The 25,333-nt window shown below is 35.6% G+C and overlaps 5 protein-coding genes and 1 non-coding gene across 9 annotated transcripts in view; 4 read left to right on the top strand and 2 right to left on the bottom strand.

Annotated features, from left to right (window-relative positions):
- Nucleotides 7,015-10,168, bottom strand: LOC107612769 (RHOMBOID-like protein 1). Of its 2 annotated transcripts, XM_016314500.2 has the most exons (7): nucleotides 9,956-10,168; nucleotides 9,513-9,673; nucleotides 9,245-9,408; nucleotides 8,872-9,125; nucleotides 8,304-8,430; nucleotides 7,906-8,069; nucleotides 7,015-7,247 (listed from the first exon to the last, which is right to left on the bottom strand). In XM_016314500.2, the coding sequence occupies exons 1-6, from the start codon at nucleotides 10,072-10,074 to the stop codon at nucleotides 7,947-7,949; spliced, it is 948 nt and encodes a 315-aa protein (XP_016169986.2). In that variant the 5' UTR covers nucleotides 10,075-10,168; the 3' UTR covers nucleotides 7,015-7,247; nucleotides 7,906-7,946. The 2 variants fall into 2 exon arrangements, with proteins under 2 accessions (XP_016169986.2, XP_016169988.2); XM_016314502.2 differs by lacking the exons at nucleotides 7,015-7,247; nucleotides 9,513-9,673 and having other exon boundaries at nucleotides 7,466-8,069.
- On the top strand, nucleotides 10,952-13,350 carry LOC110265589. The gene is made up of 2 exons (XM_021108583.1): nucleotides 10,952-11,339; nucleotides 11,544-13,350. Exon 2 carries the CDS (start codon nucleotides 12,308-12,310, stop codon nucleotides 13,325-13,327), a length of 1,020 nt encoding a protein of 339 aa, XP_020964242.1. The 5' UTR covers nucleotides 10,952-11,339; nucleotides 11,544-12,307; the 3' UTR covers nucleotides 13,328-13,350.
- TRNAG-UCC lies at nucleotides 17,953-18,024 on the top strand. Its single transcript has one exon. It is a non-coding gene; the product is annotated as a tRNA-Gly (tRNA).
- LOC107614188 (PGR5-like protein 1B, chloroplastic) lies at nucleotides 18,127-20,188 on the top strand. 2 transcript variants are annotated; one of them, XM_021108581.1, is made up of 7 exons: nucleotides 18,127-18,564; nucleotides 18,672-18,734; nucleotides 18,809-18,913; nucleotides 19,133-19,370; nucleotides 19,550-19,623; nucleotides 19,711-19,809; nucleotides 19,966-20,188. In XM_021108581.1, exons 1-7 carry the CDS (start codon nucleotides 18,319-18,321, stop codon nucleotides 20,047-20,049), a joined length of 909 nt encoding a protein of 302 aa, XP_020964240.1. In that variant the 5' UTR covers nucleotides 18,127-18,318; the 3' UTR covers nucleotides 20,050-20,188. The 2 variants fall into 2 exon arrangements, with proteins under 2 accessions (XP_020964240.1, XP_016171907.1); XM_016316421.2 differs by having other exon boundaries at nucleotides 18,132-18,564; nucleotides 18,827-18,913.
- On the bottom strand, nucleotides 20,393-22,212 carry LOC107614189 (uncharacterized protein C20orf24 homolog). Of its 2 annotated transcripts, none has more exons than XM_021108582.1 (4): nucleotides 21,903-22,212; nucleotides 21,469-21,572; nucleotides 20,876-21,044; nucleotides 20,393-20,782 (listed from the first exon to the last, which is right to left on the bottom strand). In XM_021108582.1, the coding sequence occupies exons 1-4, from the start codon at nucleotides 22,011-22,013 to the stop codon at nucleotides 20,744-20,746; spliced, it is 423 nt and encodes a 140-aa protein (XP_020964241.1). In that variant the 5' UTR covers nucleotides 22,014-22,212; the 3' UTR covers nucleotides 20,393-20,743. The 2 variants fall into 2 exon arrangements, with proteins under 2 accessions (XP_020964241.1, XP_016171908.1); XM_016316422.2 differs by having other exon boundaries at nucleotides 20,458-20,782; nucleotides 20,915-21,044; nucleotides 21,903-22,206.
- Nucleotides 23,299-25,333, top strand: part of LOC107610257 (oxysterol-binding protein-related protein 3C) — a 4,086-nt gene continuing 2,051 nt past the window's right edge. Inside the window, exons 1-6 of the mRNA XM_016312328.2 lie at nucleotides 23,299-23,679; nucleotides 23,891-23,929; nucleotides 24,264-24,348; nucleotides 24,659-24,775; nucleotides 24,873-24,945; nucleotides 25,188-25,306. Of these exons, the coding sequence (XP_016167814.1) occupies nucleotides 23,594-23,679; nucleotides 23,891-23,929; nucleotides 24,264-24,348; nucleotides 24,659-24,775; nucleotides 24,873-24,945; nucleotides 25,188-25,306 (519 nt within the window). The 5' untranslated portion in view covers nucleotides 23,299-23,593. The remainder of the gene's footprint in view (nucleotides 23,680-23,890; nucleotides 23,930-24,263; nucleotides 24,349-24,658; nucleotides 24,776-24,872; nucleotides 24,946-25,187; nucleotides 25,307-25,333) is intronic.

Raw genomic sequence — 25,333 nt, 5'->3', positions numbered from 1 at the left:
AATCGAACTAATATAAATTACGAGGTTATAGTTACCGTAACCAAACCAAAGTACTATTATTAGCGTATATAACTTCAACTTGAGACTTTAGACACTATAATATTCACTAATGAGTAATTTGTCACACTAACTTTAGTTTATTATAAGTAGGCTCTTGGAATGCGAAATGTTGAAGTAGCTAGAAATTGTTATTGTTATTATAATTATAATTGTGAAGAACATATATGATTATAGTGTCAAAGGAGGCGAGATTAGGGTAAGACTTTAACTTGGCGTGATGTGCGGTGTGATTGGAATACAAGTAGCCAAGTAGAGAATGACTAATGAGAGTACTAAACACATAAGACGAAAAATTAAATTAAAACGGTGGGTCCTGCCCCTTAATCACCGTAATCTTCGTTCAATTATATTCCTGCTTCTCTTTCTCCAATTTCTCATCCATTCTTCAAGCTTCAAATCACACATTTCTATTTATAATTAGACAACTAATTAACTATTAGTAGTTGTAAGAGTCAATCAAAGACTATTGCATAAATAGTAAGCACTTTAGTCTTGTGTCATTTCTAAGAAATAAAACTATCCGCTAATTATTTGCGTTTAAATAAAAAAAAATAGAGGTTAATAATAAGTTGGTAGCATTGGATGCCTTGGATTCAAAAGAGGACTGATGATTACTAGCTATGTTCCTGTTAATCTCTTAAATTTTGTTAGTTGTTCATCATTGGATTCCTCCTTTTGGAAAATTTCTCATTTTCATTTTTTAAACAAATCTCACTTGGAAGGGAGGGAATTTTCGCTATCATTTGAGTCGGTGCAAATTGCATTATTCCATGGGCGATTCATCATGCCCCCAACAAATAGCGTTATTAAATTCAATTTATTTCTGAAAATGTGAAACCAACAACACAAAATGAACCACATACAATTTATCATCCTGAAAAAATGTTAATTAATCATTCTAGAGTTATATCATTCACACATGGTAGATCGGATCGGTACACAAATAATCAATGCTTACCCAAAAACATGAAGGAATTTGAATGGTGGAAACGTTTTCTCCACAATCTTATTTTATTGTAACAAAATGGATTACATGAAGGAAAAAAACATATTAGGATCTGAATTGTTGTTTACTTTTCAAATTTTGTAGGTGCAGATAATAATCAGATTTAATTGTTCATGTGGAAATATGATTACGAGTTAATTAATTATGGGTGGGAAAAAGAAAAAGAAAAGGAAAAGGAAAACAGTGAGATTTGCGTGATGCTGACTAAGGTGGTGAGATTGTCTAACTTTGGCTCTCCAGTTAAAGTCCAAACCTTATAAAGTACTCCATATTAATACACACTCAATTTCAATAAATACAAATTTAATATAATCGTAATAATAATAGTTTAGATTTTGGGTATTTAAACCCTGTTGGCCAGTATAGGATTTGGTACATGTGGGACCAACCAGACAGTGATCTGTGCTTCATTCATCAACACTATCCAATGCATTCATTTTGTTGTGTTTTTACTTTTTAATTTTTATGAACCCTCCAAACAGCAAGCCCGAATATCCAACCCCACAATGAAATTGAAAGCCTAAACTTTTGCTGTAGTAACTTGTAAAATAAAAAGGGCAATACTCACATACAAAATAAATATATACATAGCATATAAAGTGTTGTTATATTTGATGATAAAATTATTATTTTAAGAAATGCTATTTGTACACCAAAATCAGCCACTAATATATTTGTGTATAAATACATGTGTGGTTTAATTTATTTTCAATGTGTATTTATATTTTAACATGTATTTTATACTGTTGGCTGACTTTAGTGGTTGATTTTAGTGTACACATAGCATAACCCTATTATTTTATATAATGAATGGTTTGATCTTATTTTCTCTTCTTTGATCTAAAACAGAACTCTTAGTCTTGTTTCCTGATTTTATAATTCTACTTTAGATTAAAAAAAACTAAAATAATAAAAAATAAAAAGTAGACAATGAGAATATTAAACAATCTGAACAATGGATATGTTAGATGTTTAATTTAATAGGTATGCATATGATTATGTTCATTATTTTTAATTAGATGATTATTTCTTTTGATTCAGTTTACTCATACACAATTAACAATAGGTGAATGTTCAACTCATTAAGTGTGCGGATGATTATCCTAATATTAAGATTTAAGAAATAATTTGAGAATAAAATATTTTTTTACTTTATTAGGCTCATTTTAGAACCCATTATTTATATTATTTACAAAAGTCATTATTTACCTGATAAAACCCAAAAGAAACTGGTGCACAGGTTAATGACTAATGACCACTCCAATGTAGTGTCCATATGAATCAAACAAATTAGTACTACATACATGCATCGACCATCGTTGACCTCATCGTTATTCCATTCTTTTTTGTTTGTATTAATTTTGTCAATATTATTACAACTCCATATGTATATATTTTAGTGATCAATGGGAACTGCTTTGCTTTGACTAAAATTAAATAGCTACGCTTCTCGAATGTTTCTTAATGGACGTTAGTACTATGAGTTGCTTTATCAATGTAAATTACTTTGATCCATGTCCATTTGTTTTTACTTGTTTTAACTTATGACTTCAACATGCATATAATTACGCAAGACTTCTTATTTTTAAAACATAAAGTTTGACCTAGCTTCGCTAATTCCTATCCTGCATGGAAACGCACACATATGAGGACAAAAACTTTTAAATACTTTTTTTTTTAAATTGCAAGACAATCTAATCTGCGTAGCATGGTAAAAGAACACACATTGACCAACACTAGAAGACAATATTATTAGTTAAACCATGTTGAAAAATGATTAAAGAAACATAGGCATCTAGCTAAACAGCATACCAATCTAAAAAGTTAACTCCAAATATCCTTAGTGTTATAGTATTAAACTATTAATAAATAAACAAGTATATCGAAGACTAAAATCAAATTGGATTACTATGTATCACTAGCATATATTTAAACCATATTGGATTAGTATGGTGATTAGTTCACTAATAATTTACTTAACTAAGTATTGGAAGTTTGAATTTCGTCTTTTGCATACAGCAACTTATTAGCCAGTAATAAATCTTTAAATAGAGCTTTGGTCCACGACAAATTAGTCTTAAAAAAGTATAGGTAAACAATGAAAATATTGTTACAATGTAAACAATAGATATATCGGATGTTCATTTTACTAGTGTACGGATGATTATTTTAATATTAAAATTTAGAATGTTAAATTGGAGGTGTAGTGTGTTTTTATTTTATTAGTGGTTGTTCATATTGTTCAACAAAGTCATTGTCCCCTTAACATTCCCCATTAGTCTTTGACCTATCAGATTCGGAAATACCGTGGAAAACTAAAAAATTATAGTCAATTTAGGTTGGTCTAGTAGTTAATTCACTAGTATGTTTAAGTGTTGAAATTTCAAATCTTATCTTGTGCATTCAGCAACTCATTAATCAATGACAAACCTTTAAATATAGGTCAGATCTTCGACGGATTAGTTTTTTACATGATGGGCTAGAGAATAATAAGATTAATTATTATTATTGTCGAAAAAGAATTAAGGGATTAATGAGGCGTTGATCACTTGAATGCGTGAGGGCTCTTCTTAACTGATAGGACGACTTATTAGTTAATTAGGTAGGACATTATTATTAATTATATGTTAGCAACTGTTATTCACTTCACTTTGATGAGACTTTGAATTAATGGGGGGTATTTTTCATATGTTTGGTGACTCTCTTTATCCTTCCACAACCACCATAATTCTCACACGGTACTATATACAATACGGGCAGAGACTTTAGAAAGACGAGTGTATTAAATTTGGTACCACATATTTAGCCTTGATTATTGGAAGACATATAATTAATAATATGAAGCCATTCAACCGTATGCTTTGATATATATAGAGTATGTAATCATTGATGACCAAATGCATATTCCAATTTCCACAATGGTGTGCTTTCCCTTTTTGTTGTTATATCAATTAAATCAAAGCTCTTTTGCCTATTTCAATCTCTCTAGCTAAAATAAAATGTGACTTAAAATATGTTAAAGTCACAACTCATAAATATTAATTTGGACCCTAAGGTCACGTAATTGAACTCCCTTTATTTCTCTGTCGATATAGTGTGAATGAGGCTCTATAGCACATGGTTCCTTTGTCAAAAATGAAAGACAATGTCAAGAGTCTAAAGATGGTAGAATCAGCAATGGCATGTGCCTCAGATTTCATACGTTGAATCCTTATCTATGATCGTTCTCTTTAATTTGATGAACAATAAAAACAAGGATATGATATGATGAATGAATGTGTCTCATTTGTCAAAATATGAGGCGGGGTTTATGACAAAGAATAATGTTACCATTTAGACAAAGAAAGAAAGAGATGGATTTTACATAAATAAAATCAATACTATACTATTAGATAGCGTTTGGTGGAGAGACAGAAATGGAAAGACTGAGATTGAGAGACAGAGACTAAGAGACAGGGATTGAAATAAATCTCAATATTCTATTTGGTGCAAAATGGGAGACAGGAATTGAAACAAAAATGAAATTTTAATTTAATTTGCACAAAGGGTAAAATTGGAATTAATTAATTGAAATGAAAGTATTTTAGGTATAAAATATTATTAAAATTTCAGTTTCTATCTCTAAAAATTTCAATCCCCTGTGTCCCTACTTTTTGGAGGTATTGAAATACTGAAATTTTAGAGACAGAGACAGAAATTTTAATACCAATCTCTGAACTAACAAACACTGAATAAAGATAAAATAGAAATTGGCTTTTTGGTTGGAGAGATGGCTGAGTGGTTGATAGCCCCGGTCTTGAAAACCGGTATAGTTCACAACACGAACTATCGAGGGTTCGAATCTACAACGCACTAGAACGACCTTGTTGACGATCCTTTACTCCGACAGCATCTAGGGTTCCCCGAACAATGTGATATCTCACACCGGGTGTCCCCTCCAGTCAAGAATTAGGGCCTCACAATGAATAGCCAATATGCTTTTATCTCATGCATTTCTTCGTTCATGGTTCGATATTCTGGTGTCCTAGGCGTAGAGAAACCACACCAATCTATCCCGAACTTGGTGGTTAAACTCTACTGCGATGACAATATTGTAGGAGAGTCCCATTGGCGTGCATCCAGTAGGAAATGAACCTACGAATTCGCCAATTATGAGTTGGGCGCTTTAACCATTCAGCCATGGATGCTTAGCGGGCATCGGCGCCTGACCCTGAGATGTGGATCATCCAAGGCACATTAGCATGGCGTACTTCTCCTGTTCGAACCGGGGTTTGAAACCAAACTTCTCCTCAGGAGGATAGATGGGGCGATTCAGGTGAGATCCAATGTAGATCTAACTTTCTATTCACTTGTGGGATCTGGACGGTCCGGGGGGGACCATCTCCGATGTACTAGTATTAGCAATAGCAAGTGCATCTTTGATGCAGTCATCAATTCTCCCGAGAGGCTACATTTGCCGCGAGCAAACATATTAATGACGAGGAAGGCATTTTTGCTATGCTACAAATACTTTACTTGTTCTACTATTCTGCACAAGCCTGGCTGAGGAAGAATTACGAAGGGTAAAAATATGCGGATTAAAAGCTTCGTTTTCCCCCTTTTCTTGCTAGGATTGGAAATCCTGTATTTTACATATCCATACGATTGAGTCTCAGTCTCTCAGTCTCTATCTCAGTACCTCAAAACAAACGCTACCTTAGGGCTGGGTAGGGTAGGGTAGGGTAGGGTTTGGACTCTATCCTAACCCTACCCGCAGGTTGAAAATTTTATTAAAACTTTACCTTATCCGACTCGTGGGTTGAGAATCTCTCAACCCGAACCCTACCCGCACCATAAAGTTCTAAACCCTATCCTATCCTACCATACCCGCAGAAATATCAAATCTTTTCAAAGCAAATATAAAATTCAATCATTTCAAATTTTATACATATTAATAACATAAAAAAATAAAAAACTAATGCTCTAAATTACTAAATTAACTAACTAGTTTAGTATTTGTTCACTTATTGTAAATCATTATATACGAGAGGTTGTGGGTTTAACTCTCACTTCCTTCACTATATACCTATTTTTTAATAAAACATGTGTTATATATGAGGTGCGGATAGAATATGGTAGGGTACACCCTAAACCTGTACCCTACTCTACCCGCAGGCATACCCGAACCGTACCCTACCCTACCCGCAGCGGATTGGGTACCCGCGAGTAGGGTATGAATTGCCAGCCCTATATATATATTATTATTGGCCGAGTGGTTTTCCCAACAATTTCGATTAGGTAATGTCATATCATTAAAAATAACTACTTTTTACATTGGCCGCGTGAATGGTTATCCAAAAGAACAGATGTGCTTGTACGACTATGTAAAACGCTTTACACTGTCAGTGTATCAAAATTAAATTAAACTCTTAATAAAAAAGGGATAAGATTGCATTTAATAAGGATTTTGTTAAAGATAAGGGAAGGTTTGCGGTGTGGAATACAAGTATAGAACATTACATTATGGGTTTGTTTTGGCGTTGGGTGGCTAGACCCTACGTGAGAGACTAATATTCCTCTGAACTTTGGAAATGGATGAACACTTGAATTGGAATTCCGAGTAGGGGACAACCTTGTCAGTCAAATGGACAAGCTCATTCATCATGTTTATTTCAATTGTTGACCATTGTATTGAAGGTGGAAAACAATAATCATCATAATAAGGTTTAATGACTATGTTATTGTTAATTGTAAATATGAATACCAATTAGTGAGTTACATATACTCAGTCCCTTGTAACAGTTTGTGCCTAAAATAATCATAATGGTTTCAAGCATTATTACAGGACCATATTACTGTTATGAGCATGGCATGCCGACAAATCAAGAGACAACTTCATTGGAAGGGAAGCTATGTTTTATTTGTTAAGCAAGCAAACTATCATCATATCCTCAAACTCAAAGCATTCCTTTTTTTTTAAGCCACAGAATCAAACTGTCCCATGGCCATTTTTACCCTTTTCCCTTTTCCTCTGTGTCTTAATTGGGGTCCCTTGAAATTATGTAGCAAGCAACTAACTTCTTTATTAGTCTTTTCCATATTCCTAACTGCCAATAGGACCTATCAAGTATCAACAACTGCAACAACAGATTTAACTGCTTCTGTTGTTATACAACTAACACCAAAGAGGGGCCACGAGAATCTGAAATGTACAGCAAAAGAGTATTCATAACATTAGGAAATTCTTCTATGCTCCTAATAATAAAGCTCTTACCTTTACTATTGGTTTTTGTTAACTGAGCATAACCCTTTAATTAAATGGCCATTGGAGTTTCTAATTCAAATATTTTGTAGTCCAATTTTGATAGAAATTATAATTGAACTTAACTAGTAGCTGAATAACTAGGTTGCCATACTACATTGAAAAAATGTTTAAAGGAGCAAATGTTCAGATAATTCATGTTCAACAAATTGGATTACATGCAAGATTCTAAATAATGAACTTCAGGAGATATCTTAAATTTAATAATACAAAGTTAGATGCAAGTACTTATGTACATAATAAGTGGTGTTTAATAAGGAGCAACCCATAACAAGATATTTAAAACTCTACATCAATGCATTTTTATCTATCGCTATATATCCTTCAAGGAGCATTTACTTGCTGCTTTAAACAATTAAGACTCCCAGTGATTTCATCTGTTGTTACAAAAGACAGAATAATAATAGTACACCTAAGCGATGGAAACAACATTGATCAAGAATATATTCATAGCAGCAACCATGCTCTCCAATCCAGAAGTAAGAATTTCTATGCAGTTAGTTACTACAGTGAAAAATATGCACAAGAAGTTGAATACCATTGCATCATCTAGACATGTTGGAGGTGTGTCATCACTCATCACCGGCAAAGTTGGGAACATAACTCTAAAGGACTGGGAAAACCGACATTTGGCATATCAACAAGCTCACTTCTCCCATTGCTTAAGCATGTTATGTTGAGTCTGTTTCCTATTTGAGATGTCTGCATCATTCAGCCAAAAATTGTTAGTATCAAAACTTGGACAAGAGAATAACAATCTTGTTAAATGAACGAAATATGAAATTTTTTCAGGCAATAAATCATCCATAGATTTGGAAACTAAAATCTGTTCTAATTTTTTGCCGCTCTGTTGGCCACGAAAGAATTCAATAAGCTTCCAGTAATGGGTGGTTGCATAGAAGGAAAATACACAGGAAATAATACAGCATCACTCACCTCACAGTATACTTGTTTTGCATCGCATCTCCACAATGACGTAGGGACACAACTTAAATAACGACACCACGAGCAATGGTCATTCAAGTTAACACCTCGAAGGAGAAAAATCAAGCCTATAATGTACCTGCCAACATTTTACAACTTTCAGATTTTGGGGCCCTAGAGTGATAATGCAAAGCACCCAACCAAGGTAGAATGGGAAATGTGACAGCATACATCACATAACACATAAGTAATGCCTAACAAGCCTCAACACAATGAATATATCATTGTAGCTTTTAGGGCAGATTCACAAATCTTGCCATACAAAAGAAACGCAAGCAGTATAATATCCAGTGATGAAGGATAGACAAAGAACTAACAAAGAAAATCATTTGAGTACACTGCAAACTTTTGAATATATGTAAATAAAATAGAGCAGAATTAAGACAGAAAGAAAACACAGGCGAATTTCTCTAATCTTAAACCATGGAAAATGGTTTAGAAAATGTCAAATCTCTAATGTGAATAATCTCAAAGAAAGTAATATTAAGAAAAGAAAGCAATAAAACAAAGGAGATCTTACCCAGAAGTCAGTAGTAGGAAAGAGATGATCCACAGGATATATTGATAAGGTTTGTGCCTATTCTTCAAAGAAGAAGGTGCAGAAGGAGAATTTCTTTGGACAATCCACTTAAACTGGGGTCGAATAAGGAAAACGAAACCCAGGAAGAAACCCGAGAGAAATCCTCCAATATGAGCAAAATTGTCCACATGTGGAAGGATTCCAACAGCTAAATTGATTAGAGTGATAACTATAAGAGTCAGCAATGCAGCAACCTGCAAACGAAAGAAAATTAGAAATGAAATCATAAAAATGGCTGCGACGAAACGACAATGTGGATTATTTATTAGGAAGCAGTTTTTAATTCAATACACTATTGGTTTGGCTCACACACCTTATTGGCATATATGGTCCAATTCATTAAGATCTCTGATAGCATGCCTCCTAATAAGCCAAACAACGCCCCAGAAGCACCAACAGAGATACCTGATTGAATGAATAGAGCAGACAGCAAGCTCCCTCCAAAACCAGATATCACATACAGAAATCCAATTCGAACTGCAATAGCACATCGAAGGTAGAAATTATGATTCGAGACTACAAATCTATTGAATTTCTTCCAGAACAATCTAAATATGCAAGAATAATTACCAGAGCCATACCAAATCCAAATTCTTGCTCAAGCCGAATTCCAATAAAAACAAGACTCAGCATGTTGGCAAGTATATGGACAACTCCACCATGCAACCACATACAAGATAATAGGCGCCAAGCCTCGCCATGAATAACTCTATCTACTACTAGAGCACCCATCTTCTCTAATCTGAAGGAAACAAATAAAAAACATGTGAGTACTACATCAAGAGTAGCTATTGTATCTACCTCTAATATCCACAATCCAAAAACCTTCCATAGTATAAACATTGGTTAGTATACCTTCCACTAGCTATTGTATTGGAGCAACTTGGGATCAGTTTAAGTTTAAAGCTCACCAATTATACAGATTTCAGAAACATGTGAAAAAGAATATGAATTGTTTCAAAATATACATAATGTGAATCAAATCACTAATACATGATAAGAATCATCGGAAAATAGAACTCACGTGTATGAAGAAGGGCCAAGGAGAGGGTTTTCCTTAAGGGGCTGAAAAGAGAACCTGCCGAGAAAGCTTGCAACACACGAACCGCGAAACAAATGTTTCGGACAATCATTAACGTACATTGTGATGATGAACAAGACAACGTTAGCCACCACAAAGCACGGTACCAGCCACGGGATCCACCGCCTGAACAAACTAAACTCACGGTCGTCGCGGTTGCGCGGGGAAGCATTTGAGGATGAGGAGGAGAAACCCGCCGGCGAGGTTCTCTGGATGTGGCGCGGAGGAATTGGGGGGCTCGACCCCTGCCCATGATGGACGGCGGCGTCATCGCGGCTCGGATGAATCTTAACCTCAAGAGTGGCAGAAGATGGGTCCCTCCCCATGAAGAAATTTGACCAAAGATTTCAACTTTTTTTTTTCTTTCTTTCTCTCTTTTTTTTTTTCCTTTTGGTTTCTTCTAAGGCATAATTGGCGGATATGGAAAGAAAAATTTAAAAATTTTGGGGAATGTAGGTTACAGAATCCAACAAAGCCCAGAGAATTTAGGGTTTGTTGTTTGATAGTAACGTTATTGCAATGTTTCGTTTTGATTATTCATTTAGATTTGGATGAGAAATTAGCTCTACAGCAGCAATGTTTGTTAATGGTTCGGTAATTTGGTATGTAATTAGTGTTCTTCGCGATCGTTTGTTTGTTTCTGAGTTACGTGTTGTGTACTTTGCCGCTGGGATTTGAATATCGATAACATCATCTTCAAAATTAAGTTAAGATCATTTTCATATAACGAACAGGAAGTACCCGTGTTATTACTTGTAATTATTTATTTATGAGAAAAAATCTTAGACATCCTGACTATTATTTTAAAAGATAAAGAGGTTTTCAATAAAAAAAAATAGAGTAAAGGATAAATTCGTCTCTAACATTTTAAATCGTGGATTTTTAACTCTTTTAAGATTGAAAAATACAAAACGACCCCTCACAAATCAAAACGCCGTACAAACCGGTCTTTTCGTTCAATTTGGTGTCCAACACGTAACAGATTCTGTTTACCTGGCGCCTATGTGGCGTGGATATGCGCACGTGTCTTCAGGATGCTGGTAACGGGGCTGATGTGGTGCTAGTGGAGAAAGTAATGGGACATTGTAGTCCTTGGGCACTCGCACGACGTCGTTTCTGGTTAATGTTTTGCAGTGGTGAGTGTGACTTATGAAATATGCCAGTGCTGCCCATATCAGTGAGAAAGAATTACAAGCCGTCCTAGCACTACTAAACTTTTCCCTCCAAAAAATACAACGCTTCGTCTCCGCATTGTCGTCGTTGCAGTTCCGTGGAGGAGTTCCATATTGAAGCTCCGTGGTTATACCTGCGTCTGCCGTAGAGAGTGGTAAGTACATTGATGTTCAATCGTTCTGCTTATGGCCGTTATTTGCTATCAATGTTGTAGGATGAGACTAAGGGATTGTAACTCATTGTCATAGGTGATTAGTTGTGGGGTTAGTCATTTGCCATGTGTTGTTTAGAGAGATTTTGGAGATTTAGATAATAAGGGGTGGTTTTGTATTTTGTTGTGGATTGAAAAATTTTGCAGATGGTTGATGTCTTTGGTGTTCCCGTGTTCCATCATGGGGGTAACTTTTCACGGAGGGCTAGCGGTGAGTTGGTGTATCTTAATGGTCAAGTTGAAAAGTTTTCTCCGATGGACTTGGATTTTGTCAATTTCGGCGATCTGGTCATGATGTTCAAAGGACTGGGATATCAATCCTATAAGGAGGCTTACTAGTATGATCCAAAAAGTAAAGATATGGAGTCAGGGTTGCATGTACTGAGGGGGGACGCAGGGATCAACCAAATGCGACAGGCTAAGTTGAGGAACAAAGATACTGAAGAGTTTTACATTTTTTTGACTATCCTATTGACGAACATGAGATCGCAGATGATGATTTTGAGAAAAATGCTGAGGTTGAGGAAGAAGTCGATCCAAATGACTTGGAGAAGTCGGATGGCTCGTCTACCGACGATGATAGCACTTACAGTGATGAAGATGAGCCGTATAAACCACCACCAGCTGGTTATGAAAGTGGGAGTGATACTGGTGAAGATGATGAGGGCAGAAGGGTTAGAGCTGCCAAAGGAAAGAGGAAACATGTGTCTCCATCGTCGCGGAAAGGGGTTGATCCCAATGAGAAGCTAAAAAAACAAGCAACACATGAGTTTAAAAGGCAGAGATTTAAAGCAAGAAGGGTGGGCTCAGCTGGTGAAAGTTCCTCAAGGTCTACTGGGCCTGCTAAACAGCCCAGCACTAGTAGGCCTGGAAATCAGCCCAACATATCTAGGCTTGCTAGGGAGCCCAGCATGAGGCCAGCCGTTGCAGATTATGTCAGTGATGTAGACACTGATAATGAAGACATTGTGTTTGAGTACGAGTCTGAAGAGCTGCATACCCCTGTCTCATTAGAGGATGAAGGGAACAAACCACACTGGCATGAGTTTGATGAACACTATGACTTTGGAGAAGGCAGATTTGAGCTAGGCACAATATTTGCTACAATAAAGAGGTTCAAGGAAGTTGTGAAGGATTCGTTTATTGCTGAGGGGAGGGAGTTGGTCTGGATTAAAAATGATAAGGAAAGGGTTAGAGTTGGCTGCAAGAATGAGAATTGTCCCTGGATTGCTCATCTATCATACAATAAACAGCTGCAGTGTTTCCAAGTGAAAACCTATAGGAGTGAACATACATGCGCAAGAGATCTGGGAAGCAATGCGGCTGACCAACACTGGATCAGCAAAAAAGTGGAGAAAAGGATGACCACCCATCCCTATATGAACACACATGAGGCCATTGATTTTTTAAAAGAAGAGTTTGATCTAGTACTACACCCTAAAATGGTTTACAGAGCTGTGAGGGAAGCCAAAGACAGGATCATGGGAAACGAGGTAGAAGAGTATGGGAAGCTTAGAGACTATCTAATGGAGATACATAGAAGCAATCCAAGGTCTACTGCCTTGTTGGACGTTATTCCCCAGCCACAAGCACCCCCAACATTCGACAAAATGTATATATGTTTCGATGCCTGCAATAGGGGATTTAAGAGTGGATGCATGCCGTTGATTCACTTGGATGGAGCATTCCTCAAGACCTATCATGGGGGCCAATTGTTATCTGCTGTGGCACGGGACGCTAATAACCAGTTTTATGTCATTGCATTTGCTGTGGCAAGGTCTGAATCGAAAGAGTCATGGAAGTGGTTTCTGACCCTATTACAAGAGGACATTGGAGATGTGCAACAACATGGTTGGAATTTTATGTCTGACATGCAAAAGGTTAGTAAGTCAGTTTCTCTACTTAATTTAAGTACATATGATGCAAAATGATGAAAGTCCTTCCTGAACCATTCTGTTTCAGGGACTGATGACTGCATTGAAAGAGATAATGCTGAATGCACATGTGCGCAATTGTGTCATGCACATGTGGAAGAATTTCATCAACCGTTTCAAGGACTTATATATCATGAAAATTGTGTGGGACTGTGCAAAATGCACAACTGTGGCTGAGTTCAAGACAAGAATGGAGAGGCTAAAGGAAGTTAATCAGGATGCCTGGTCATACCTGATGAAATTTGAACCTGCAACATGGGTAAGGGCCTACTTCAGTCATGGTCCAAAAGTGGACAACCTGACTAACAATATGTGCGAGTCTTTCAACTCCAAGATCACAAAGTACAGATGCAAGCCTATACTCACAATGTGCGAAGAAGTGCGCTGCTACCTCATGAGGCGTATGGTTCAGCACAAGAGACTGATAGATTGCCATCATGGAAAGCTTGCACCGGTTCAGGAAAAAAGGCTGAAGAGGCTTGTTAAGCCAAGTAACAAATGGACTGCGGAGTTGATTGGTGATAACAAGCGCAAGCGATTTGAGGTCACATACAAGGGATCTAAGTTGGATGTGGACCTGATTAAACATACATGTACATGTAACAGATGGCAATTAATTGGTCAGTGTGTAATTTTATTTCTCTAAATGTTTCTTGTTGGATTTGCCTGCCTGCTGTTGCTGTAATTTTACTTATGACATTGTTTCTTGTTGGATTTGCCTGCCTGCTACTACTGTAATTATATTTCTGTAATTGTTTCTTGTTGGATTTGCCTGCGTGCTGCTGCTGTTTCCTTACTTGCATATGTCCAATTGTTATCCTTAATTTGTATATGTCTAATTGTTATCCTTAACTTGTTGGATTTGCTGGGAAAGGGATGCCGTGCACTCATGCAGTTGCAGCAATCAGAAAAAGACATGACAACATGGAAGATTATGTGCATCCATGGTTATGCATGGAATCACTGAAGAAGACTTACGAGCACTTCATTCAACATGTTACAAGTGAAGAGTTCTGGATACGGTCTGATCAGACTAGGCCTGCTGCACCTGTCATTAAGCGGCCAATTGGTCATCCAAAGGTACATAACAGGCAGAAGGACCCAGCAGAAACTGTTATCGAAGGTGAAAAACTGAGGAAAAGTTTCTATGTGACCTGCAGCAAGTGTGGTCAAATAGGGCACAACTATAAGACTTGCAAGGGTGCGCCATCCAACCCAAATTGAAAACCTAAGACCAGAAAACCAAAGAAGAAGACCCAAGACAACCTTTCTCTTGTGGTTATACCACTGTCACAATCAGCACCTGAGGCAGATGTACTTGACTGGACTAAGGATCTTTATGTCCCCCCGATAACATGTTTAAGAATTTAGTTGTCCATTTTAAAAGTGTTACAGGACTTGTTTGTATTTTTTGAATTTGCCTCATGGCTTTATTGCTTTCTTTATCTCAGGGTGAGGAGCATGACTCAGCTACTCTAACCAACCAGAACCATTCTACCACTTCCACAACTCTAGATGTGGCCCAGCAACAACCTGCTCCACAAGTTGCATCTGTGACCACTACTGCAACCCCTGCAAGACAAGGTCAGGTTCCATTCAAACTTCCAGCTAGAGTTCCAGCAAGGCCATCCAACAAAACATTCAGACTGAAACAACCAATTAGAAGGAAGGGTGATGGCAAACAACAGGTTCAGAAATCACAGCAGCCAAGTGTGGAAGCAGTTGAAGGACCATCTGATGAGACTCTGGTTGCAGCAAGCAGTGGAACTAAAAGGGTGTTTCAGTTCATCCCCATCCTAGGAGTCAACAATTCCAAAAAATGATGTTGATATTTTATGAGTATGATGTAAAATTTGGATCAAACTTATTTTCATTTGTTATACATTGTGGTATCTTTTTGGCAAAACTATGATGCTAAGGTTGTGAGCTGTTTCAGACTGCATATCATGTTTTGTTAGGATTGTAATCCTTCAAACTTAAACTTTGGTTCAATGTTAAATGATCCAAACTATTTAATGTCTTTTTCATTCTAATCCCATCAACATCATATTACATATACCCACCCAACTCCAACATGTTACAGCAACAGCATATCATCATTCATCAAAGTATAATTTAATATAACACTTGTGTTTCAAAGGCATAATTTAAACCGCTTTTCCACTTTTCAGCTAAGTTTGGCAACAACAGAACTCAAAATTACACTAACAACAACAACAATAAGCAAATACAAATTAACATTCTTCTTCCTCTCTAGATGCAACAGCTTCTTCTCCAAATCAGTGAGTCTCTGTTCCACTACCTTCTTCCCAAGATACAGTTTCAGATCATCAACCTCGTTCTCAGTCATAAACTTGTCTAAAACTCTTACTGTTGAAACATGGTCATCTAGCCATAAGAAGAACTTGCAATGACTGAGATTTTTCAGCTGCATGTTCATCATGGCAAAACAAAAAATCACCAACTTATAATAAAAATAACTTCTTCTTACGCTCGTATAATCAAAATCAATCAAATAAAACCACCAACTTACCTTTAAGAATTGGGGTTTGTCGTCGTCCTCGATTTGTACAATATGGCGTACACTCCACATCTACACCTCGGAGCAATGTCGTCTTTCTCCTCTGCAGCTTCTACGCATTTCACGGTCGACGGTAGTGGAACGCGTCTTGCGCTGGATGAAGCTCCATTGCTGGCCATTTACCACTCCGCAGTACCACCACCCCCAACCTCTCACACAAATCACAACGGCTATGGCGACAGGGTTCCATTTGAAGAAATAGGGCACACACCAAAAACGACGTCGTGCGAGTGCCCAAGGACTACAATGTTCTATTACTTTCTCCACTAGCACCACGTCAGTCCCGTTACTACCATCCTGAAGACACGTGCGCATATCCACGCCACATAGGCGTCAGGTAAAAAGAATCCGTTACGTGTTGGACACCAAATTGAATGGGAGGACCGGTTTGTATGGCGTTTTGATTTGTGAGGGGTCGTTTTGTATTTTCCAATCTTGAGGGAGTTAAAAGTCCACGATTTAAAAGGTCAAGGACGAATTTGTCCTTTACCCAAAAAAAATATTATTTTTGGTCATAGATTTTTAATTTTATGAAATTGATTAATTTTGTTATTAATATTTTTTTTGTACAGAATAAATTTATGTGACATATTAAACTATTGATTTATCCGTTAAAAGCTCATTAGGGTTCATAAATTTTTTTTAGGAGTTTGTTGTTTTTTGAGTAATTATTATGGTGGTTTAGTTTTTTTTATTTTTTTTGTTATTTCTTTAAAATATGTTGACTAAATTTGTTGTATAAAACTAAAAATATTAATAATTTTTAAATTATTTTTATTTATAAAAATTGAAGGAAGGATATATTAGGAATTAACATATTACATAAATATGTTTTAGAGAGATTATTAACAATGAGAGCGTCTTCTCTATCTCACCTTCCTTCATGTGCCTCTGATCTTGTTCTTCTTCACGATTTATTGCATATGAGAGAAGGGAGAAGTCCAACAACACAGAAGCGACAGCCGGTGGGAGAGGACTTAGAAAAGAAAGGAAAAAGACAGGGCATAAAATTCCAACGGTGAGAGAATTGTAGTGTCTATTCGATTAAGAGATTCTATGTTGAGAAATTGCTCCTGCTGCGAGTTAGCTATAAGAATTAGGAGAAGAAAAAAAGATTTCGTAAAAGATGGAGAAACATTAACACCAACACATTAAACCTTCTCAATATTTAAAAGGATGTCACTTTAATTGTATTTGGGGTCAGAAAAAAATGATGATATTTATAAATATAGAATTTTTGTCTAATTACGTAATTAATTTGTTGCCCAAAAATATTTTAAAGACGATCGTTCTTAAATTCAAGGATAAATTTAAAGCAATTTTAAGTTTAAAGACAAATTCAAAACTCAATTATAAGTTTATAGACGACTTTAAAATTTAATTCAAATTTTATCGAATATAAAACATATAAATGTGCTTTAGGATGAATTTTTTTTATACTCTTCTTATTTTTTTTATTCTGGGTGTGTGCATGCATTGATGCACGAGCACGAGAGCACTTGATAAGAGTAAACTTTTGAATATTTATGGTGTTCGATACAATAATAAATGTATACATTTTTTTAGAATAGTTTATCTATCATGTATTTTAATAGATACGATAAGATTATAAATAAAATTTTTTTTTTATTGAAAATACACAAAATTTAAGTTATCAATGTATTTATTCTATATCTATTAAATATTTAAATGAAATAAGTTAAAACTTTTCATTAATAATAAACTTATTATATGTCTTAATAAAATAGTAACTAAGTATTTTAATTAGGATTAATTACTTGTTTGGTTTTGATAATTATAAGTGTTAGGTTAAATTAGCCATATTAATATAAAAAAAATTGGTAAACTTAGCCTCCTGAATCCTAATTACAGTATCATTCTATCGTAGAAACAACTCCTCGAGCATTAGGGATGAGTTTTAGTCTTTTAGATATGCTAAATCTTTGTTTGTCAAGTAAAAACTCATTTACAATTTTTTCATATGTTGACAATTGCAGATCAATTTTTAACTTATAATTAATATCTTAAAAACTATCAAAAAGCGTTTGTAGTCCAACGGTTAGGATAATTGCCTTCCAAGCAATAGACCCGGGTTCGACTCCCGGCAAATGCATTTTTTTCCTTTACATCTTTCTTCTTTTCATTTCAATCAATGTTGTTTGACTTGTTTCTATCGAAAACGCGAGCACCAATGAGGGAGGTTAATTACTTAGTAGAGTAATCCGTATTCCGTGCCGCCACAAAACACATAATTAGGCGCCAAACCAAACAATCACTTAAATGAGGACGAAAACGAAATCAGGGGCAGTATCGTACATTCCCAACTACCCGCCGTGTCAGTTAGTTGTCCGTCACTCTTCCTATCCATTTTCGAAAGCGTAACAAAATTCATAACTGCAGCGGCGTCATGGCGGGCACCAGCACCTCCTTCGCCGCCAACGCCGTCCGATCCACCGCCGTGGAACTTTCCAGAACCACAAGGTGCAACAGCCGCCGTTCTCTGCTCTCCCTTGCTGGAATCTCCTCCTCCAAAAGCCGCGGCGGTTCCGTCTCCGCCATCACCTGCGACGAGCATCCCCGTGGACCTTACTGCATATACGTTGGCCCTATTGACACCGCCAGCAAAGAAACCCTCGAAGCTCTTTACTCCCAAGTACAGACTCAAAATCACTACTTGTATTCAAAATTTGAGCCTTTTTTTTTTTAAATATTAAATGTTGATTCTGGAATTGTACTTTTTTTTCCTGTTTGTTGTTATAGGCACGAGATGCATATTACAGTGGTGAGCCTTTGATTATTGATGACATGTTTGATAGAGTAGAGGTATGTTGTATTATACTATTCTGCTTCAGTTTTAGATTAATAGACACCATTTATGGACACTGAATTTGGTTTAGTTTATGGAAACAATGCAGTTGAAGCTTAGGTGGTATGGTTCCAAGTCAGTTGTCAAGTATCCTCGATGCAGTATCAGGAGGCAATCAACTTATTCTGATGCTGAGGTCATTTCATTCTTTTCTCCACAGAGTTCAGATTATTTCAAAGCACTTCCCAAATTATCTCATGCTCTTGATGTAGCTGAAAATGTTGATGTTTATGTCTGATATGATTCAGTATTTCTATTCAAATGTCTGTGGTGTTATACATGTTTGTTATCTCTCTTTTAGGGTTTTCTTCATTTGAATATAGAGTGATGTGGATGTATCATGTATGTAGGGCAGGAAGATCTGTCTATGGTTTTTGCATTGGCCTCAACATGGGCTCTGATCCTTGCATTTGGCTGCTCAGCATGTATCGGGTCAATATGGTACACGGTCAGCATGGCTTATCAAAGTGCATTCAATCCAGGATCATCCTATGGTAGCAAGGCATCAGGACTAGAGTTTCTCTTCACCTTGAATGGCTTTATCTTAATGGCACTGGGTTTTGCCATTGGATATCCTATTGCTTCAGCTTCAGGTATATTACTTTTGCTGTTGCTGCCTGAAAAAGGTCCTAGTTTTCGAACTTGTGCTCCAATCAATAGCTCAAGTGACAAGCCCTTTCATATGGTTTAATTCAACGAATTCCTTGATGGCTGAGCAAAGACCAACTCAAAATCTCACAGCTTTTATGTGTTTTAACGGATGCTTTCTCAGTTAAGGCGCTTCAGAGCCTGTGGAGGAATGGCTTGGTGGCACTAAAGGGTACTTGTCCAAATTGTGGAGAAGAGGTCAGTCATTCTGTATGTGTTCTATACTAAACATATTTAATGCTTTAATTTAATTGTGCTACCTGAGTTGGATTAATTTTCTTTCAGGTATTTGCCTTTGTGACAGTGGACAAGGCTAATGACTTACCCCATAGATCAAATTGCCATGTGTGTGAATGCTTGTTAGAATTTCTCACCAAAGTTGAGGTAATAAACTAGTAATAATTCTTTTGCCTTCTTTTTCCATTACTCCTTGCAAAGGGTGTTCATAATTCTAGACTGGTATTTTAAAGATTGGAAAGCAAGAGAAGCAGGTATCCGTATTATGCTCTTTGCATGACAGATGGTGGTATCATTTTGCAGAAATCAAGTTCAAGATTTGGTGGACAATGGGTTCATGGCCGCATCTACCTTGTTCGCAGATCACGACGCCGACGGGAACTATAAATTTTCTTCCGGTTATATATGAATGTGTATAGTTAAGGAAGGAATTGCCATGTTAATTATTGGGAACTTAATTTCATTAGATTTGGTTGTGTTAGTGTTAACATCTTTCTGGGTCTATCTAATATAGCTTGAGTCTTGATTTCTTTAATCATATCGCTGGTACAAATTGCTGTGAGGAAGTAAAGCTGCGACTTAAAATTTGAACGAGATTCTATACCCCAAAATAAATAAATTGAATCCTATTTTGATTTAGCAAACTTAACTACTAAGTGTGTGTTTGAATTGAAGTTTGTAAAGAGAAATGCTATATTGGTCACAAACATATTTCTCTAAGCATTACACGTCAAAAAGAGGATAACTTCATAGTATCCTTCCGAATTTGCCCTTGAATCATGTTTCTTTCATGGATGAATAAACATAATTTTGATGTTAAATTCTGCAATTCGTAATTTGTTACAACACTTCGAGGTGAATTGAAGCGTCTATTTAACATGGAGAGCAGAAGCAATTTGCTAATGCTCCGCAAAACCAGAACATTCTTTTACACAGAAGGTATAGCACAACTATGGTCCAACAATTTTTATCATTGGTTTCAAGCTAACTATGGTCCAACAAAGAATCAAGTAAAATCTAATAACATGTCACTGATGGTTGGACATATTATCGGAACTTACTATGCCCATCAAAACAGAACTCAAAAGTGTGCCAAACTGTAAACTAGAGTCCATGAAAGCTGCATAGATGGGGAAAAGAGAGATCAGATGAAAGGTTAGTTAAAGGCCTTAATTAATCTTGTCTTTCGGGAACAAAAAGGAAAAAACCTCACTTTCTGCAATACACAGTAAAGACCAAGATAGTATACTACCAGGAAGAGTGTTGTAGATGCAAAAAGCCCTTCCAAAAGGAGGGCTCCGTGGCCGCCAAACTCTTCTTCATCGACCTTCAATACTAATGAATAGTAACCATATATAATCCCGGAGGACATCGCTAAAAAACTGCAAGGTAAAAGGATAAATGAGGGCGTAAGAAACCATCGATATCATCATATCAAACTTCTAAAAAATGTTAATCTGAGTATTGGATTGTTCACATCATACTGAAGATGCCCTACAGGCTACAAGTGCAATGTGACCTTTAAATCAAGCCTTATAAATTACAATAAAGAAACTACCAGGAAAAGAAACACAGCGAAAGCCATGGGGAAATTTTATAGCTACTAAAGTCTCAGCAATCAAAATAATACATGATGGTGCAAAAGGGATCAATTTATGCAACACAAGTTCCCTTGATCAATGTAGCTTAACATCATGAATCGGTTCTGTCAATAGGTTCACTAGATATCTTCCCAAAAATGAAAAGAGAACATAAAACACAACTTGAATATGAAATTAAGGAATGGATCATAAAACAAATACTCACAGGATAAACCAAATTCCCCCAACCAATGGGAAGACACCCCAAAGTAATCCACATACAAGACCGAGCACTTGTCGAATCCAATGCAGCACCTCTCCCATTTGATCCTACTTGGATTGGGACAGAACACAGAATATTACAGATAAGCGAGGTTAGCATAATAGGAAAAAAATTCAGCTATTCCTCTTTCACAAAATATGTACATTGAAAGGATATATTCACTATGATTACTTCTTAGTTGCCGCATCATACAGCTGACAGCACTTAATCCAACACTATTAAGCACACTACCAACAATTTAACCTCTCTTTTTTTTTTATATCGAATCAATGGAGCAAAGGGCAATAATTGAACACAGTGAGCGTAAAGATAATGACTTAGACTATTAGCACGCTGAAAAGAGCTCGCATGGATGGGGAGGAGAAGAAAAATGTAACCTTGTCCCAGGAAGCTTCGGGGTCAAGCAATTTGGCGAATTTGGAAGGAGAGAGATGAGCGTTCTGGAGCAGCTGTTGGTGGTTGACTTTAGCAGATTTAGCTTCTTTCATTCTGAGAAGACGACGACGACGACGGAGGAATGTTGGAAAAGGAGCTAGAATGCAAAGTTGCAATTGAGAAGTGAGGGAATTAGGGTTCGGTTGGTTGAATTTCTTCTCTGTGTATAAGGAATCTGAAGAAAGAGGGAAGTAACAGTGAAGTGAATGAGTGAGGGAATTTTAAAATTTGCAGTATATAAGCAATGCAGAATTTAATTCTCTATCATTATAAACTGTTCTATTCTATTCTCCCAGCTTAGCAATGATATTATTAATAGAAATTAAATAATTTCACTTTATCCAAACTATATTAAAGGCTTGTTTGAGCGAATCTTTAAAAAAAAAAATTTTTGAGTTATCTTATTTTAAATATCTTATGAAAAAGTAAAAATAATTTTATATTTAAATATTTTATGTAAAAAATTTTTTTTATATATTAATTATGTTTGAATATAATAATATAAAAATATTTTTTTGTTTATTTATTATATAAAAAATATTTTTTTTTAAAAAAAAGATCTTTTAAAAAAGATGTAAATTGTAACTTCTCAAATTTTTTTATTTTTCTAATGCTTTTATTTTTACTATTAGAAATTTGCCAAACACGCTAAAAAATAAAAAAAAAAAGAATTTTTTTGTTGAAAAAGATCTTTTTTTTTTCAACTTAATGGCGCCCAAACAAGCACTAAGCCTTTATGATGTTAACACATTCCTAGTTTTAGAAAAAATTTAGTAAATTTTATTTTTATTCATTAAAAATCGTTCATCAAAGACTTCCAATAAATAATAATCACATAATTACTAGTAAAATATTATAGTTAATCAATAAATAACATATACAAGCCTACCCCTCTGAAATAAAAGTTTCAACTAACAAGGCAAGGAGAAAATAAATTCTAACAACTCAATTCATAAACAAATTCTTTTATATTTATACAGTTTCACAATAAGCCTTCGCACCTGTAGTTGAAAGGGTTGGACGAAAGAGCCGAGGGTATATAAGAACTGGGGAGTCATTGAGATAGCAGTTAAGTTTATCTTATTCTTTATTATACAGCAAATAAGCAATAAAATAGATAAATACCTTTTTAATATTTTTAAAAAAATATATTTAAATTTTCTATTTAAATATTAAGAATATAATTAAAAGGTTACATAATTTAGTGTTGTGATAATTACTTAAATAATATTAGAGTACTTTTTGATATTCTAAAAACAGTAGGAAGCTATCTATATATCTGAATCTCATAAGCGAAAAAAGGAATGCTATGAAATGAGTTTGCCTTATGAGACCGTTTATGAGGCGAGATGACAAAAAGTCAAACACATGAAATGAAATGCTATAAAAGCGGGCGTAAAAATCGATCCATGCTCCATCACTCCTAAGCACTCGCGCCATAAACGTAGCGTGCTTGCGTGTCTCTCATTTCTTCCATTAACACTTCAATCTCATTCTCATTCTCATGGCTCTCTCCATTCCATTCACCCACATTTTCATTTCAACGCACATTACATTATTTCCAAAAGTTTCAAAATTTCACCCTCATCTTACCAATTAAGCTAAGCTAATTAGGGTAAGGTTGAATACAGAGATGAGTAACCTCCCGGTTACTGACCCGCCTGAGACCAAATCTACGGGCTTTTTCGCTTCCATGTCCTCCATGTTCGGCAGCGCCAGGTAATTGTTTTTTGTTCGAATATTCATAATCGTTTTATTGCATTTTCTCTTGTTACGATCATCATTGTCACTCAAATTGGTCGCAACTTTATAGCGTAGATATCACATTCTATTTCCTCTGATACTCAAACCTTGATTATAAAACAATTTCATAAATATTCAAATTATTATTATTATTGATTTGGATAATATAAATAATTGAATTTTGTAGGCGGGAATCGAGTAGATCGCACTCACCGGAACGCCTCAAGTAAGTGCTCTTCTCGCCCAAGTCAAAGCGTATTGTTTACTTTGTATTTGGGATAATTCCACTAATATATCGTTAGTTGAATAATTGATTTTGATTGACTACATTTATCACAATTATTGGTTTAAATGATTGCTTTTGTTGATTCTTATTCAAATCTCTATAACAATGATGAGTTAGGCGTAATCAATTGTATTATGGTAGCAGAGCATATCTTGCGTTTGTCGATTATGTATTACTTGAAGCTCGATATGATCATGACTCCTAATATTAGTTGGAAGGATGTGGTTTTAAGTGCAATGTAAGCTTATTATGTGTGTTTCTCCTATCATTCTAGTTTGGAAGGATTAGAAGTCATAAATCCCGAGGGAGGAAAAGATGATGCAGCAGAGGAAGCTAAAAAAGGAAGATTTAAACCGGAGGTGATTATTTCTTTCTTTATTTTTTCATTTTTCATTATAGCATTGTTTCTTATGACCTGCTCAAGCATTAAAAATATTCAACCCCACAGTACGATCTTCATAGTCCTTCGTCATTTAATCTTTATATTATTTTTATGTTGTGTTGTTTTCAGATTTTGTTGATTGTTGCATATTAGTGTGCTGCCTATTATAATTTCTTTTTTTGGTTTTATTTTATTTTCTTTTGTCTTTTCTTTAGAACATGCCTCATACATAGTAGGTTCGGATAGCATTTTTCTCTATTTTCCTTGACTTGGCTCTCTTTACACAGGAAAGAGATAGTTTCTTCAAAATGATGAAAAATTACATTGGGGCAGATGTGACATCACTGGTAACGCTACCAGTTACTATCTTTGAACCTATGACTATGCTTCAGAAAATGGCCGAGGTTTGTGAAGCTTCAATTTTTACCATCATTCAATTGCTTCTTTTTCTTTTTCTTTTCTTTTTTGCTGCTTGATTGAACTTCAAAGTGTTTGGACTAGTTGATGGAGTACTCCCACTTGCTTGATAAAGCAGATGAGTGTGAGGATCCATACATGCGGCTTGTGTATGCATGTGAGTGTTTTCTCTCCTTTTAATCCTTCTATACAAGAATTTTATTTTATTTGGAGATAGTGGAGGAATAGTTAAAGATTTAGGTGAATGAAATCAAGAACCTCTATGTAGCATTTTAACTAGTGTTGACATGTGATCAATCAACAATGTAAATCATTTGAGCTTAAACATTTTATTGATATGACTTATGCATGTGTTTTACGACTATTTCTTTACCTTTTGTAATTCATTAATCATCACAGCATCATGGGCTGTATCTGTGTACTATGCATACCAAAGAACATGGAAGCCTTTTAATCCAATCCTTGGAGAGACCTATGAAATGGTTAACCATGGTGGAATCACTTTTCTTTCAGAACAGGTATCTTTTCTAATTTCAATTATTTGT

The sequence above is a fragment of the Arachis ipaensis genome, chromosome B08, assembly GCF_000816755.2.
Source record: "Arachis ipaensis cultivar K30076 chromosome B08, Araip1.1, whole genome shotgun sequence".
Taxonomy (NCBI): Eukaryota; Viridiplantae; Streptophyta; class Magnoliopsida; order Fabales; family Fabaceae; genus Arachis; species Arachis ipaensis.
This window is presented reverse-complemented; position numbering and strand designations above follow the sequence as displayed.

Coding starts and splice junctions, on each gene's coding strand:
- LOC107612769 (XM_016314500.2), bottom strand. CDS start 10,074: ATGTACGTTAATGATTGTCCGAAACATTTGTTTCGCGGTTCGTGTGTT. Junction 9,409..9,512: donor TGAGCAAGAATTTGGATTTG/GTATGGCTCTGG, acceptor GTGCTATTGCAG/TTCGAATTGGATTTCTGTAT. Junction 8,431..8,871: donor TTCCTACTACTGACTTCTGG/GTAAGATCTCCT, acceptor AAATGTTGGCAG/GTACATTATAGGCTTGATTT.
- LOC107614189 (XM_021108582.1), bottom strand. CDS start 22,013: ATGAAAGAAGCTAAATCTGCTAAAGTCAACCACCAACAGCTGCTCCAG. Junction 21,573..21,902: donor CCGAAGCTTCCTGGGACAAG/GTTACATTTTTC, acceptor CAATCCAAGTAG/GATCAAATGGGAGAGGTGCT. Junction 21,045..21,468: donor GGGGGAATTTGGTTTATCCT/GTGAGTATTTGT, acceptor TTTACCTTGCAG/TTTTTTAGCGATGTCCTCCG.
- LOC110265589 (XM_021108583.1), top strand. CDS start 12,308: ATGAGGCCAGCCGTTGCAGATTATGTCAGTGATGTAGACACTGATAAT.
- LOC107614188 (XM_021108581.1), top strand. CDS start 18,319: ATGGCGGGCACCAGCACCTCCTTCGCCGCCAACGCCGTCCGATCCACC. Junction 19,371..19,549: donor TCCTATTGCTTCAGCTTCAG/GTATATTACTTT, acceptor ATGCTTTCTCAG/TTAAGGCGCTTCAGAGCCTG. Junction 19,624..19,710: donor GTCCAAATTGTGGAGAAGAG/GTCAGTCATTCT, acceptor ATTTTCTTTCAG/GTATTTGCCTTTGTGACAGT.